The 12,745-nt window shown below is 44.4% G+C and overlaps 1 protein-coding gene across 5 annotated transcripts in view; it reads left to right on the top strand.

Moving 5' to 3' along the window:
* Nucleotides 1-12,745, top strand: part of DOCK11 (dedicator of cytokinesis 11) — a 75,261-nt gene that overhangs the window by 56,125 nt on the left and 6,391 nt on the right. For all 5 annotated transcript variants that reach the window (XM_021548503.4, XM_077786513.2, XM_085570919.1 and 2 more), the window contains 9 exons: nt 2,768-2,950; nt 3,593-3,706; nt 5,376-5,591; nt 5,683-5,740; nt 7,428-7,534; nt 8,511-8,633; nt 9,512-9,625; nt 11,364-11,510; nt 12,361-12,571. In XM_021548503.4, the coding sequence (XP_021404178.2) occupies nt 2,768-2,950; nt 3,593-3,706; nt 5,376-5,591; nt 5,683-5,740; nt 7,428-7,534; nt 8,511-8,633; nt 9,512-9,625; nt 11,364-11,510; nt 12,361-12,571 (1,273 nt within the window). The remainder of the gene's footprint in view (nt 1-2,767; nt 2,951-3,592; nt 3,707-5,375; nt 5,592-5,682; nt 5,741-7,427; nt 7,535-8,510; nt 8,634-9,511; nt 9,626-11,363; nt 11,511-12,360; nt 12,572-12,745) is intronic.

Below are 12,745 nucleotides of genomic sequence, written 5' to 3' on the forward strand. Positions count from 1 at the left end.
GTTCTTCTGAGGCCTGAAGTGGCTATGGTGGCCAAGGCAGGTGGTCACTACACTGCATGACAAGTCAAGGATTAAATGTTTTCCTGCAACTTTGTTTTCAAATACTAGCTGTACTCTACTTTGTAACTTCCAGAAAAGCAAAAGGGAGTTACACCTTTGTCACAGCTAGAATGGAAAATTTCTCATTTCTATGGCCTTCTGTAGCTATAACTGCAATGAAAAGAATCCCCCTCTTATTTGTGGTCACAGCAAATGGTTGCTGGAGGGGGAAATGCTCCTGAGATGTATTCTGCATCCCAAAATTTGTCTTCTGCATTAAATCCAGTTATTTGATAGGCAAAAGACTTAAAAAAATGTTGCAAGAGAGCAAAGAACAAAAATGTTCTGTAATTGCATCTTTGGTTTTGGTTGCATGCGTGTGTTCTGGGAATTTGGCAAGAAAACTTCCTCTGTTTTACTGGCTGGTAAGAACCACCAAAAGCTAGATTGTTCTTGTTTCACACTCTAGGTTTTCTTAAGGACTGAATCTGTCTTTTCAGGGCAATAACAGATGAATACATATATAAATACCTATATGCATGCTTAGGAATGGTCTTAAGTTTATAAAGGAAAACATGCATAGAGGAGGAATGTGCATTAAAAACTAGCTCAGACATACCTTCTGCCTGTCCCCATGGCTGTCCTGCCCTCTTGTCCCTTTGAGACCTCTCTGGGAGCTGGCTGCTGGGTTGAGCCCTGCTCTGGTTCATTGTATTGGGGCTGGATCAGAAATGGGCTCCTGCAGTGTGCACAGTCATCACCACAGAGGTTGTTTTGTGCTCTCCCGATGTTCTGAGCCAGCTGGGGACCACAGGGAGCACCTGGCCAGAGCTGCAGCAGCCATTCAGCCCAGATCTGCTTCCCTGCACCTGGCACCAGGAGCCATTGCAGCTGCTTGGGCTTGGTCTCCAGGAAGGGACACGGGGTCCCTGTGGAAAGGGCACAGGTTTTCCTCCAGAGCTGGTGGGTCTGGAAGGGAGTGCACAGGGCTCCTCCTGCAGCAGATTCCCAGGCAAGAGCTTTGTCCCTAGCAGGGTCTGGGAAGCCTCTTGTGGCTGCTGAGAGAGGTGCCAGCCATGGCTGTGCTGTCTGTGCATGCCCTGTCACACAGCTGGGCAGGCTCTGGGCTAAGCCCAGTGCTGACCATAATCCTGCCTGGCTCTGGGGAAGGACAGCCCTGCAGTGGAAAGCAGTTCCTTGGGGCTGCTTTCCCAGGTGCACACACGATCTGTGTGGCCCTGTGTAATATGATGTTTATTTTCCTCTTTCCTTCTTTCTCCCATTTTGTTTTTTGAAGATAATTTTTGGCCAGAGGCAGTGAACAAAAAGTGGTTTGTGTCCTAATTCTGGTTTCTTGGTGCAATCCCAGTATGTTGCTAGCCACAGGTCCTAGATCCCTGTTTTAAGACCCTGTCACCAGCATGCTGTGGTGTTAGCCATGGCAGTACCTACAAGTTTTCCTGGAACATACATACTTAATGCAAGAAGTGGAGGGCCACAGTAACAGCTCCAGCCTCTGACTGATTCTATTTACTGTCATCTCCCATGGGCAGAAGGCAGTGGGGCAGATAAAAGTGACTAATGGACCATGCCCCATGAGGACCATGGGGTCTTGAACAAACTGAACACATCTTTCCAAAGAATAGGTAAAACCCTTGTTGCCTCTTTTTGCCAGTCAATTCTTTGGGTCTGGTTGCCAGCTGCAGCAGAAGGAGCAGAGTGCTGCTGTGCAGTGACCCAGCAGCCTCCCCCCCTTCGGGAGGTGTTGGCATCTCCCCTCCCCAGCAGGTCCCTGCGTGTCAGCACAAAGCCCTTCCTTGTTCTGCTTCCCTGTGCTCAGCCTGCTGTGGCCGAGGTGGAAGGGAGCCAAGTGTGGTGTCACCTCCCTGCCAGCCACCTCGTGTGACCACAGCCAGAGGAACACACCCTGCCATCCCCAGGAGGCTGCTGCCCACTGGGACAGAGCTCTGCTGCAGGTGTCCCTCTCCAGGCAGGCTGAGCTTGCCCTGACAGCTGTGCTCAGGGGTTTGGTGAGGGGACAGACAGCCCACCAGGGTGCTGCTGTTCCCTTCTCCCTGCTGCAGGTCCCTGAGCCCCCTGTGACTGAGGGAGCTTGCACTGTGCCTTGGCTTGGTCCTGCTGCCCCCTGGGTGGCCCCGGCTGGGGAGGCAGGGCAGGTATTTTAGGCTCTGAGGAACAAGCCATTTCCTTGTTTGCATTCCTGAGGGCATGCAGGCATGATTTTAGATGTTTTTGGGGGATCATGTAGAAGTAGATGTGTGAGCAGTCACATTTCACAGTGAGGCTGTATTCCTGGTTGGGCTCCAATGGATTTTCTGATGTTCCAGATGATAGCACCTTGTGGTGGGAATGTCTGTGGGAGCCCTCCTCTCTGCCCCACTGCTTATGATTATGGCTTTTGTAAGAATGTAATTCTATCAGTCCGTATTTGCCAATAAACCCAGATGTTGTCAGGGAAAGGGTTAGCTGGACATAAGCAATCACATCCCCAAGAAACGTGACAGCAAAGATCACATTGCTCTAGGAAATGTGGTTAAAAATAGGCCCCAAATTCATTCCCACAAATGCTTTCGGGCTCAGAATTCTGGCAGAAGTTTTGCTGAGGCTGTCTAGGCTGGAGCTTAGTTTGTTGCCCTGTCCCCTCACCCATCTGAACCCTATGCCATTTACTGGTGTATTTTCTAATATTTGCATGTCTCTTGTGAAGTTTCCCTCAGCATTTTTCAAAGGAAGGGTGAACATGTGTGCTGCCCTCTGCTATGAGATCCTGAAGTGTTGCACTTCCAAGGTATCCTCCACAAGGAACGAAGCCTCTGCTCTTCTGTACCTCCTGATGAGAAATAATTTTGAGTTCACCAAAAGGAGAACGTTTCTGAGAACGCATCTTCAGGTCAGTGGCTGGAGAAAAGCTAAATACAGGACACCTCAGATGTAATGAACAGTTACAGCAGTAGAGCTCTGTGACCCCATACCTTCAGAGGAACCTGCCATTGCCATATGGACAAAAATCCTCCTGAAATCCTCCTGCTTTCCAGGCTTTGCCTAATTCCTGTTTCCAGTGACTGGTCCAGGCACCTTTAGGTGAGATAATTGCCATCAAGTACTCCAAGCTGTTGAGTTTTAGTGTATCAGACACCAGACACATCTCTGCCAGAGGCTGGCTAGGATGGGGTGGAAAGGACAGCTGTCCTTGGAGCAGGAGAAGGGATTTCCTTGGAGCTGCTTTTTTGGCATTGGTAGTTTTTGAAGCAAATGAAGATATCCTCTGGGTTGTAAAGAATCACAGAAGAAGGTAGCTAATGTCCAAACAGGGATTCATATTTTAATAGTTGGATGGTTAGTTCTGCAAAGCAGTTTGGTCCTCTGGGGAGTGTCTGTCCTTGGGAGATGTGAGAGCTGAGCCACAACGCCAGCCGCTGCTTGCGTGGTGGAAAAGATGTGATGCTTTCCTGTGAGAATTTTATTAACTGTGACCTTAATAAAACCCTTTTATTAGGGCTTGTTTAAATAAAGCCTCTACCTTGTCCCACAGATAATAATTGCAGTGAGCCAGTTAATTGCAGATGTGGCCCTCAGTGGTGGGACCAGATTTCAGGACTCCTTGCTCATCATTAACAACTTTGCAAACAGCGACAGGCCTATGAAGGTGAGTTGGAGATATCACATCCCATCATGTCTATCAGCCATTGATGCAAGCCTGAGAACAGATTCCAGGAAACTCTTTTAAAGGGTTGGGCCATTGACTGGAACTGTGATTTATAGGCTTGTAGTAGGCTGCTCGGTAAACTAGTGTCGTGCCAGCAGCAATAGGACCAGCTGCTCAGGCAGGTCATGCTCCAAATGTGAGGCCTCACACCAAAGGGAGGGAGCCCAGCAGCTCAGGTTGTGCTTTGCCATATTCCTCTTGCAAGATTGTCCAAAGAGCTTTCCAGGAACTCCCAGCTTTGAGAGAAGTGACGAGGGAGGGTCTGGTATTTCTGTTGCCTGAAAGAAATAATCAGCAGGATTTAGTTTCATTCAACTGAGTGTCAGTAATGTTAAGAGCTCTTATATGGAGATTAATGGTTTTATTTCTTTGGAAAATAATTGCCTGTCTTTGTGCTAGAATTAGTGGTTTGTACCCAATCCACTGAGCAATTGCAACATGCTCCATTTCACACAGAGTAGCTGCCAAGGCAGGAGAGGGGAAATGGGAAGTGTTTTTACAGTTCCACGGTTTATCCTATGACCTAAAGGCTTAATGGGAGCTTCCATTAGGTGTTTAATTGTGATCTAACAAATTTATAGGCCATGGTTAGGTTATACCTGGCAAAAACCTCAGTTCTTTTCTGTACACAGATGTTGGTAAGGGTTTTACTGAGCCATACTTTACTTGTAATTTGCATCATGAGATGATCATTATGTCGAGTTTTTGTATTTGTGTAAGTTCAAGAGTACAAGTGACATTCCAACACACTGGAGAGAATACCATGCACAGCCACAGCAGCAGCTGGGGTACAGGAATCTGAGGAGAGGGAGCATAAACCAGGCTCATCATGGAGGGGAGAGAGAGCTGAGGGGGAGCCTACCTGCTTCTTTCCAGGCAGTTTATAGAGACATAGTCAGACTCTTTTCAGAGGTGTGGTGTGCAGGACAAGAGGCAGCGTATGCAAGCTACAGCAAGGGCAATTCCAGTTTTGCTTAAGAAAAAGTTATTTCCCAAGAGCACTGTGCAGCCCTGGGGCAGGGCCTAGAAAGGAGGTGGATTTTCTATTTTGAGATTGTAGAACTTGGCTGGACAAGCCTTGGTTTAACTCAACATTGGCCTAGTTCTAAGCAGGGGATCAGATCAGAGCACGTGCTTCTCTACTACATTCCTGTGGTGGGAAGCTCTACAAATGCCTTCAGTGCTTTAGGAATTGAAGAGAGACCACATCAGAGCCTAACAAACCAGATGTTGAATTACACGAAAAAATACTGGAACCATGGTTTGTGGTTTCATCCAGAGATATCTGCATGCATGGAGCACTTCTGTGTTGCTCCCACAGCAGCTCCTCAGGGTGCCAAAGTGGCAGCCTCACTGTAGCACAGGAACAGCCAGCCTGGCATCCTGGGCATGACCTGGAGAGATTGGCCCTGTGCATGTCATGAAATGCCTCTGAATGCAGCTGAAACACTGTACACTGTGAGTGTGAGTTCAGTAAGGAAGAGTTAATTAGCCTTATCTACTGTGTGCTCAGTGTTTTCAGGTAAGTGAAATGTTGGCTGAGAGGGTCATTCCTTGACAAAGCCTGTGTTTTCTGTATTAGCTTCTAATTCACTTTGTTTTGTGTCAGGCAACAGCTTTTCCTTCCGAAGTCAAAGATTTGACAAAGAGAATCCGCACAGTGCTCATGGCTACTGCTCAGATGAAAGAACATGAGAAGGACCCAGAAATGCTGGTTGATCTCCAGTACAGCTTGGCCAAGTCTTACGCAAGCACCCCCGAGCTCCGGAAGACGTGGCTGGACAGCATGGCCAAGATACACGTGAAGAACGGAGACTTCTCTGAGGTGATTTGTGCAGTTGAAAGCACCAATTGATGGTGCACAGCAGGACAGATTTCCAGATGACATTTTGATAATTTCCCTTTCTGCTTTGCAGGCAGCCATGTGTTACGTTCACGTAGCAGCCCTCGTTGCAGAGTTCCTGCACAGGAAGAGTAAGTGCCTGCTGTTCGGGAGGCACGAGGAAGATGATGGTGGGGTTTGGGGGTGTCAGAGTCTTTCTAAAGACAAGGCTCTTTAGAAATTTGGTAAATGGTTATTTTATAAACAAGCTAAAAACGAAAAAAAAATATTGCAGTGTGTAAAGCTAGAAGATTACAGGTAGTTCTTAAAAAATGAATCTTGTTCCTACCTGTTTACTTAGACAGCTGTGCTAGCATGGTGCTTAGTGAAATAAGAACCAACACATCATGTCTTGGTTTAAATATTCGCTTGTATTTTACATTAGGAAGTGTGCTCACTGGGGAAGACCATCTTAAAAACCGACTCAATATGATCATCAGAATTATTACTATAGGTAGTACACAAAACTGAAGAATAAAGCAGTCAAAATTCAGTCAAGAAATGAGACTGTAGCCTAACCATACACATATGTAAAGAACAAGCATTTAAAAAAGGAGAGTTCTGTGGCTTAGTGCAAAACAGGAAGGAAGAACAGAGCTGTGTGTTCTCACGTTACACCACATTGAAGGTTTTCTTTTAAATACCTCTTCCACAGTTGATATATTGACTCCATTTCTCATTTCCATGTAAGGGAGTAATTGTAGAAGTGGACCCTTAACATTTCAGAAAGTTAAGGCTGCATGAAAGCTGGTTACATACACTGCCTTGGCTGGAAAGTTCTTCAGTGCCCTGCTCAGGGGGCTTGGAGTCACTCCAAATTCTGTACTTTGTCTTGGCAAAGTGGGAAAAATCAGGACTTGTTCTTGTGATATATATGCACATTTCACATGGCTGCAGAGAGAGGGGTATTGAAAGTTCACAATGTTTTATTTGTACACAAAGGCTGCTTACCACAAGTAGTGGTAAAGGAGAACTCCTAAAAGGGAAGAGGAACAAGTCCAAATGAATATTAAATGAAGTTTGAACACTAAGTTATTTCTGTCACTGGCACTCTTTACATATACAGAGGCTGGAATGATTCAGTAAAGGCTGAACTACCCAAAGTTTTTGGGTACCTGACTGTGCTGCTTTGCTAGGAGTGTACAGTTCTGTGTGCTTACCACCCAGCTCTCCAGCAATAGCAGGATAGGGATAGAGTTACTTTCCTTTCTTGGTAGCTGGTGCTCAGTTTTGGCTTCAGTGTGAGAGTATCGTTGACAACACATGGCTGCTTTGGTTGTTTCTCAGTAGCACTTAGTCTAAGCCAAGGACTTCTTTACTGTCTCATGCTGTGCCAGTGAGAAGCTGCACAAAAACCTGGGAGGGAAAATACCTGGGGCAGCTGACCTGAAATGGCCAAAGGGATATTTCACATCTCAGAATGTCATGCCCAATATATTAGCTGGGGGATTTACCTGGAAAGGGGCCAGTCTGGAAATGGTTTTGGCATTAGTCAGTAGGTGATGAGCAACTGTGTTGTACATCACTTGATTTTCTTGAGGTTTATATCTCCTTCTCCATTATTATTATTACCTTAGTTTACTTTGTTTCAATTATTAATTTCTTATCTCAACCCATGGGTTTTACTTCTTTTCCCTGATTTTCCTCCCTATCCCACCAGGATTGAGTGGGGCAGTGGGAAATTGTTGAGTGGTATTGATTTGCCAGCTCAGGTTAAAGTACAGCAGCATGACACATTTGAGATAATTCCACTAATCCATTTGCTTTTGTCTGCTGCAGAACTGTTTCCCAGTGGGTGCACTGCCTTCAGGAAAATCACTCCCAATATTGATGAAGAAGGTGCAATGAAAGAAGATGGTGGCATGATGGATGTACATTACAGTGAGGTGAGGTCCTGTACTGTGGATACAGGATATTTGAGATCTGACTAGGATTTAGTTTTAGACTTCAGTCATATGAGCTCTAACAAATTACAGTTGTGTACTGGTATCTGTAAACAAGACTGTTCCACTCCAATTTCTTAGGAGAAATCTGCTTTGGAGAATTTTCTGTGGATGATTCAAACAGATAAAACTGATGTAAGTTCTTGGTTCCTGTGAGGAGCTTTTCTAGCACTGGAGCACTGGGGCTGAAAAAGCTGCACCACCACCTTTGCCTGCTGTGATATGCAAATGCTGATATTGCCAGCACAGCTGGGTGTGGTGCTTCCAAGAAGGGACAGCATGAATGCAAGCTGTGCAAGAGAGAGGTCATCTTGGGGTCCCCCTGGAGTTAGGCTGTTCTGCAGGTCCCCGTGGTAGCAGAACAATCCAGAAACCCTGGCAGGGCACTGGGGAAGTGGGCAGATCCACCCATGAGTCATGAAGTCTCACAAGGACTTCAGCACCATCCCTGTGCATCTGCCTTGGTTCAGCCACATGGCTGACCAAGGTGGCCCTGCAGCCCAGCTGCCTGTTCATCAAGGCTTGAGGATCCTTGGCATCACAGCCAATACTTGTTCCTTGGATGTGTTCCTTAGTCACACACCTCTGACCTCCAGTGCTGTCATGGCCATACTCTCACAGAGTTTTTGCATTTTCCTGGGGGAGTAACTAAATAACCAGGACATACTTGCTGGCTATTATGCTAATGGTTTATGAAGAATTAATGAACTTTTAAAAAATAACTTGTCCTTTTTCTTCTTATTCCCCTTCCCCCTCCCCAAAATTTAGAATGCCTTTAGAAAGGCCAGGAATACACAGTGTTTTAACTTATGTAGCTACAATTACTTATTCTGAGATCTGATAGAAATATCTGAAGTTAAAATGGTTTTATCTTCAAAGCTGGAGTGTTAATAACACCACCCATTGGTTGCTGTCATAGGAGGTCCTGGTGGAGCTGCTGGAGCAGTGTATAGATGGCCTGTGGAAGGCAGAGCGTTATGAAACAATTTCTGAAGTTTCCAAACTGATCATTCCTATTTATGAAAAGCGGCGTGAGTTTGAGGTGGGTACTTGGAACTAGTTTGCATAGAGCAGGTAATTTTTGAGACTGCTATGAAATAAAAAACAGGGAACTTTTTTGTTTTCGACGTTACGAGTTACTGAATTGGTGTCAGTAAAGCACACACTGAGTTTCATTGTTGGTTATTAAAGAAATTAGTAAAAGCAATGATCTGAAAGGTCATTATCAAAGCTAATGACATGGGTGACTCATGTTTAGTGAATAATTACCACCTTCCTTCCTGTAAAAAAACCCTATTGTCATTCCATAGGCTTATTGAAGTGGATTCTTTTTGAGACATGAGGTTTTTAAGGGTTAAAAACAGAATGAGAACAGTTCAAGGAAAGGACTAGATCTGTGGGTACTTCAGTGGCAAGTGGAGAGGAAGGAAGGAAGCTGTTCCCAGCTTTGCTCCTTCCCAGCATGTGCTTTGACCTGTGCTTCATATTAATACTGGTCCCCTTTCCCTCCCTCTGCCATGACAGAGCATCCAGCCATATAACTGAACCTGGGGGGGGAGGGAAGGAAGCCTTACCTCGACCTATTTATGTCATTTTAAAGCTGTTTTTAATCAAAGGAAGACTTTCTGGGTAAAATATTGCCAGCTGCTCTGTGTGTGAAGGCTCAGTCAGGAAGCACACTGAGACAGTGCAGTCTGCCTTCTCTCCAGGGGCAGTCTGTGGTACCCTGCAGACCTGACACTGAGTATCTACTTAAAACCACTTTTCAAACAACACCTGCATGAGTTCAACCTCTTTAGGAATTAAAGTTTCAGTTCTGCAGAGAATTGTGTTCAAGTATCTCAGAAGCTGCTGGTGTTAGCTAGAATATGCTGCTTGGAAAATCCTGCTTTCCTCATAATGTTAAAATCTGATTTCCAGAAACTCACCCAGCTGTACAGAACACTCCACGGAGCATATGCTAAGATATTGGAAGTAATGCACACAAGGAAGAGGCTTCTTGGAACCTTTTTCAGAGTGGCCTTTTATGGACAAGTGAGTATATACACTGGCTTGCCAGCTACCCCTCACCAGGCATCCTGGCCCCAAAAGCTACTGCTCTGTCAGACCTGGAGTTGAAAAGCTCCTCTGGTGCAGCTACGAGTATTTTGGTGTTGCACTCTGGGGATGAGTGTTTGTATCTGTTTCCAGGAGCACTTGATTTATTATAAAGTTTATGATTCTGCTGGTTAGGAAATGCCTTAGTGGGTTCAGAAAACGCTGAGGGTTTTTTTGTAATTATATTTACTGTAGGTTTACACAGACATAATTTAGGGTGTATAGTATATATAACTAGTAACAGCATATAACTATAACCATAGTATATAAACACTAGTAGTAACAGACTTTTTTTTCTACAAGAAAATGCTGCTTGCTTCTGGGTATTAGCAAAGTAAAAGGTTATGAGAGAAGCTGGAGTCAGTGTTTATGACACACACGTAGAGATAGGTAGTACTTGTGTTAGCTGAGGTAGCTGGAAACGGAATAAGACCTGGGGCTCAGAGTCCCAGGAAGCAACATGATCTTATCATATCTCATTGAAGTCTACTGAGTTTAAAAGCAGTTGTGGTTTTATTTTTTTCTCCACCTATAGCAATTAATAAAGTGTGATACCCTCATGTCCTTTCTGTCTCTGAACAACCTGCTTCTGCTTGTGGACTCATAACCAAGGGGAGGTGCAGGACCCCTCTTTAGAAAACACCATGTACATTATATAAGCCTTGCCTTTCTTTATTCCTTATTTTAAAGGAGATGATGAATTCCCCTGAAACCATCATGGGTTTATACCTTTGAATGTCACTGTCACAACATATCAGAGCAGTGACTTTTGCTGCAGCAGACATGCATTTTATATTTACCCTCATCTTCTCTGTAACTTTGGATATGTAAAAAGTAAATAAGGTTAGCAACAGTTAAAAGGAAACAACTGCTAGCTTTGTTTTCCGGAAGTTGGAAATAACTGGATCAGCCCTTAAAATTGAGCTGTGACAAGCAGTACTTGATCCAGTTTTGCACTTTGAAGCTTTTCTGGCTTTATATTCCAGCTACACACAGATAGCTTAACGCTGTGTCACAAGTTCTAACTGGAACAGCTTACCAAAGGATGAAGTTCCCATGCTGTTTCCATTATGGGTAAGACTGGTGATGCAAGCACAGCCTTTGATGTGTTTTGGTCTCCATTTACAGTAAATACACCAAATTCCACTTCCCTGAATACAAGAGGAATTAAAGCACAGGAAACCCATTTCTTTCTTTTTTTTTTTTTTTTATTGCTTAAAGTCTCTTGCAGCCTACACAAATTTCTTAATTTCAGACTGTTCCTGTGGCTCTGCTGTCAGGGCTTCCTCAACTCGCGTATCTTTCTGCTCTTTCTCTGTACCTTGTTTTTGTGGTTTTTTTTCTCCTGCCTATCTCTTTCAGCCTTCCAAAAAGTCAAATGCTGGCCAAACCATCTTCCACATAGTTTAGATTTCTCACTGGTTGTACTCACGTAATGATGCGTTGTGCTTGTGTTCATTGAAGAATTTCATTTTCCTTAGACCGTTTCTAAAAGGAAACTTTAAACAGGTGATGTTCAGTGAGACTTTGTGAGCCATAGCCTTCCAAAACCTTTTGGCTTTCTGAAATGTTAGTGGAAGCTTGCTTTACAAGCAGCAAATCTAAGATAAAAGTTTCCCAAATGAAGAAACACAGCTATTCCTCACTGTTTTGTTTTTTTTGTGGTTGATGCCAGACATTCTTTGAGGAAGAAGATGGGAAGGAATACGTCTATAAGGAGCCCAAATTGACAGGCCTCTCGGAGATCTCCTTCAGACTTCTTAAACTTTATGGAGAAAAATTTGGGTCAGAGACTGTAAAGATTATCCAGGATTCTAATAAGGTAGAGTTAAACTGCATGCTCTGTGGAGCTGAAGGAAGATGACAGAGCATCCCTTCCCTCTGCCAGTGGGAGGGGGAGAATGAGCCCTCTCCTCCACCCTCTTACAAACACCTTGCTTCCAATTGCCCCATGCTCCTGTGTGTGGACATGGTGCACAGCTTGACAAGTGCTGGTGCTGCTGTGGCTCCCAGGTGTGAATTATGAGTGGAAATTGCAATCCCCATTGCACTGAGCCTTGCTGAAGGCATGAGAAACCAGCACAGAGCATCAGGTGACTGGAAGCAGAGTTACTTCTTGTTGCTTTGATGCTGCAAGGCTAATAGAAGATCTCTTGGGGCCTTGCAGCCTTAGCTCCTTTCTTTTCATATGGAATACTTATTTATGCTCCCTGCAAGAGCTATGCACACCCTTAGGCTGCAGTGGGATTTATCTGGGTTACCAAAGACGGTGCTGGTGATCCCAAAGCTGGTTTAGTGCAAGCCTGCAGGTTTGCACTGCCTGAGCATGGGATCACGGTCTGGAAACTTTGTGGTCATCAGAAAGACTGAGTAGCTCAGGCCTGTGCTGCACTGATGGATCAGGGGACGTGGCTGCCTGCTGCAGGAACAGCTTGTTTGGCACCAAGTGATGCATTTCTTCTACCACACCTCCTTGTCTTACATGCTGGTAGATGGTCTAGGCGTGCCAGCTGAGGGCAAAAAGATTGTTTGGCATGTCATTGGCCTTCATACAGTGAGGCCAGATCAGCAGGGAATTATTTTAAATCAATCCCAGTGAATAGATTAGCCAATTCTAACTTATAACTTATTATAACTTTGCTTATCCTGTGAATAACTCTCTTATTTCATAGGTCAACATTAAAGACCTTGATCCCAAGTATGCTCATATTCAAGTGACTTATGTGAAACCCTACTTTGAAGACAAAGAAATGGCTGAAAGAAAAACTGAATTTGAAAGAAATCATAATATCAATAGATTTGTTTTTGAAACTCCTTACACTTTATCTGGAAAAAAGCACGGCAGTGTGGAAGAACAATGTAAAAAAAGGACCATTCTAACTAGTAAGTACAAATATTTGAATATGAGACAGTATCAGTAACTATTAAGAGACTGTTCTAGCTCATGAAAATATTCCAGAAATGGGACAAATTCTCTCAGCTTCATCAGAATTGTGACACAATATTCTGGTCGGGAGGGATAATTTACCTTGTGTTTTTATGTGCACATTTTTACAG

This window comes from Lonchura striata, chromosome 4A (assembly GCF_050655825.1).
Source record: "Lonchura striata isolate lonStrDom1 chromosome 4A, ASM5065582v1, whole genome shotgun sequence".
Taxonomy (NCBI): Eukaryota; Metazoa; Chordata; class Aves; order Passeriformes; family Estrildidae; genus Lonchura; species Lonchura striata.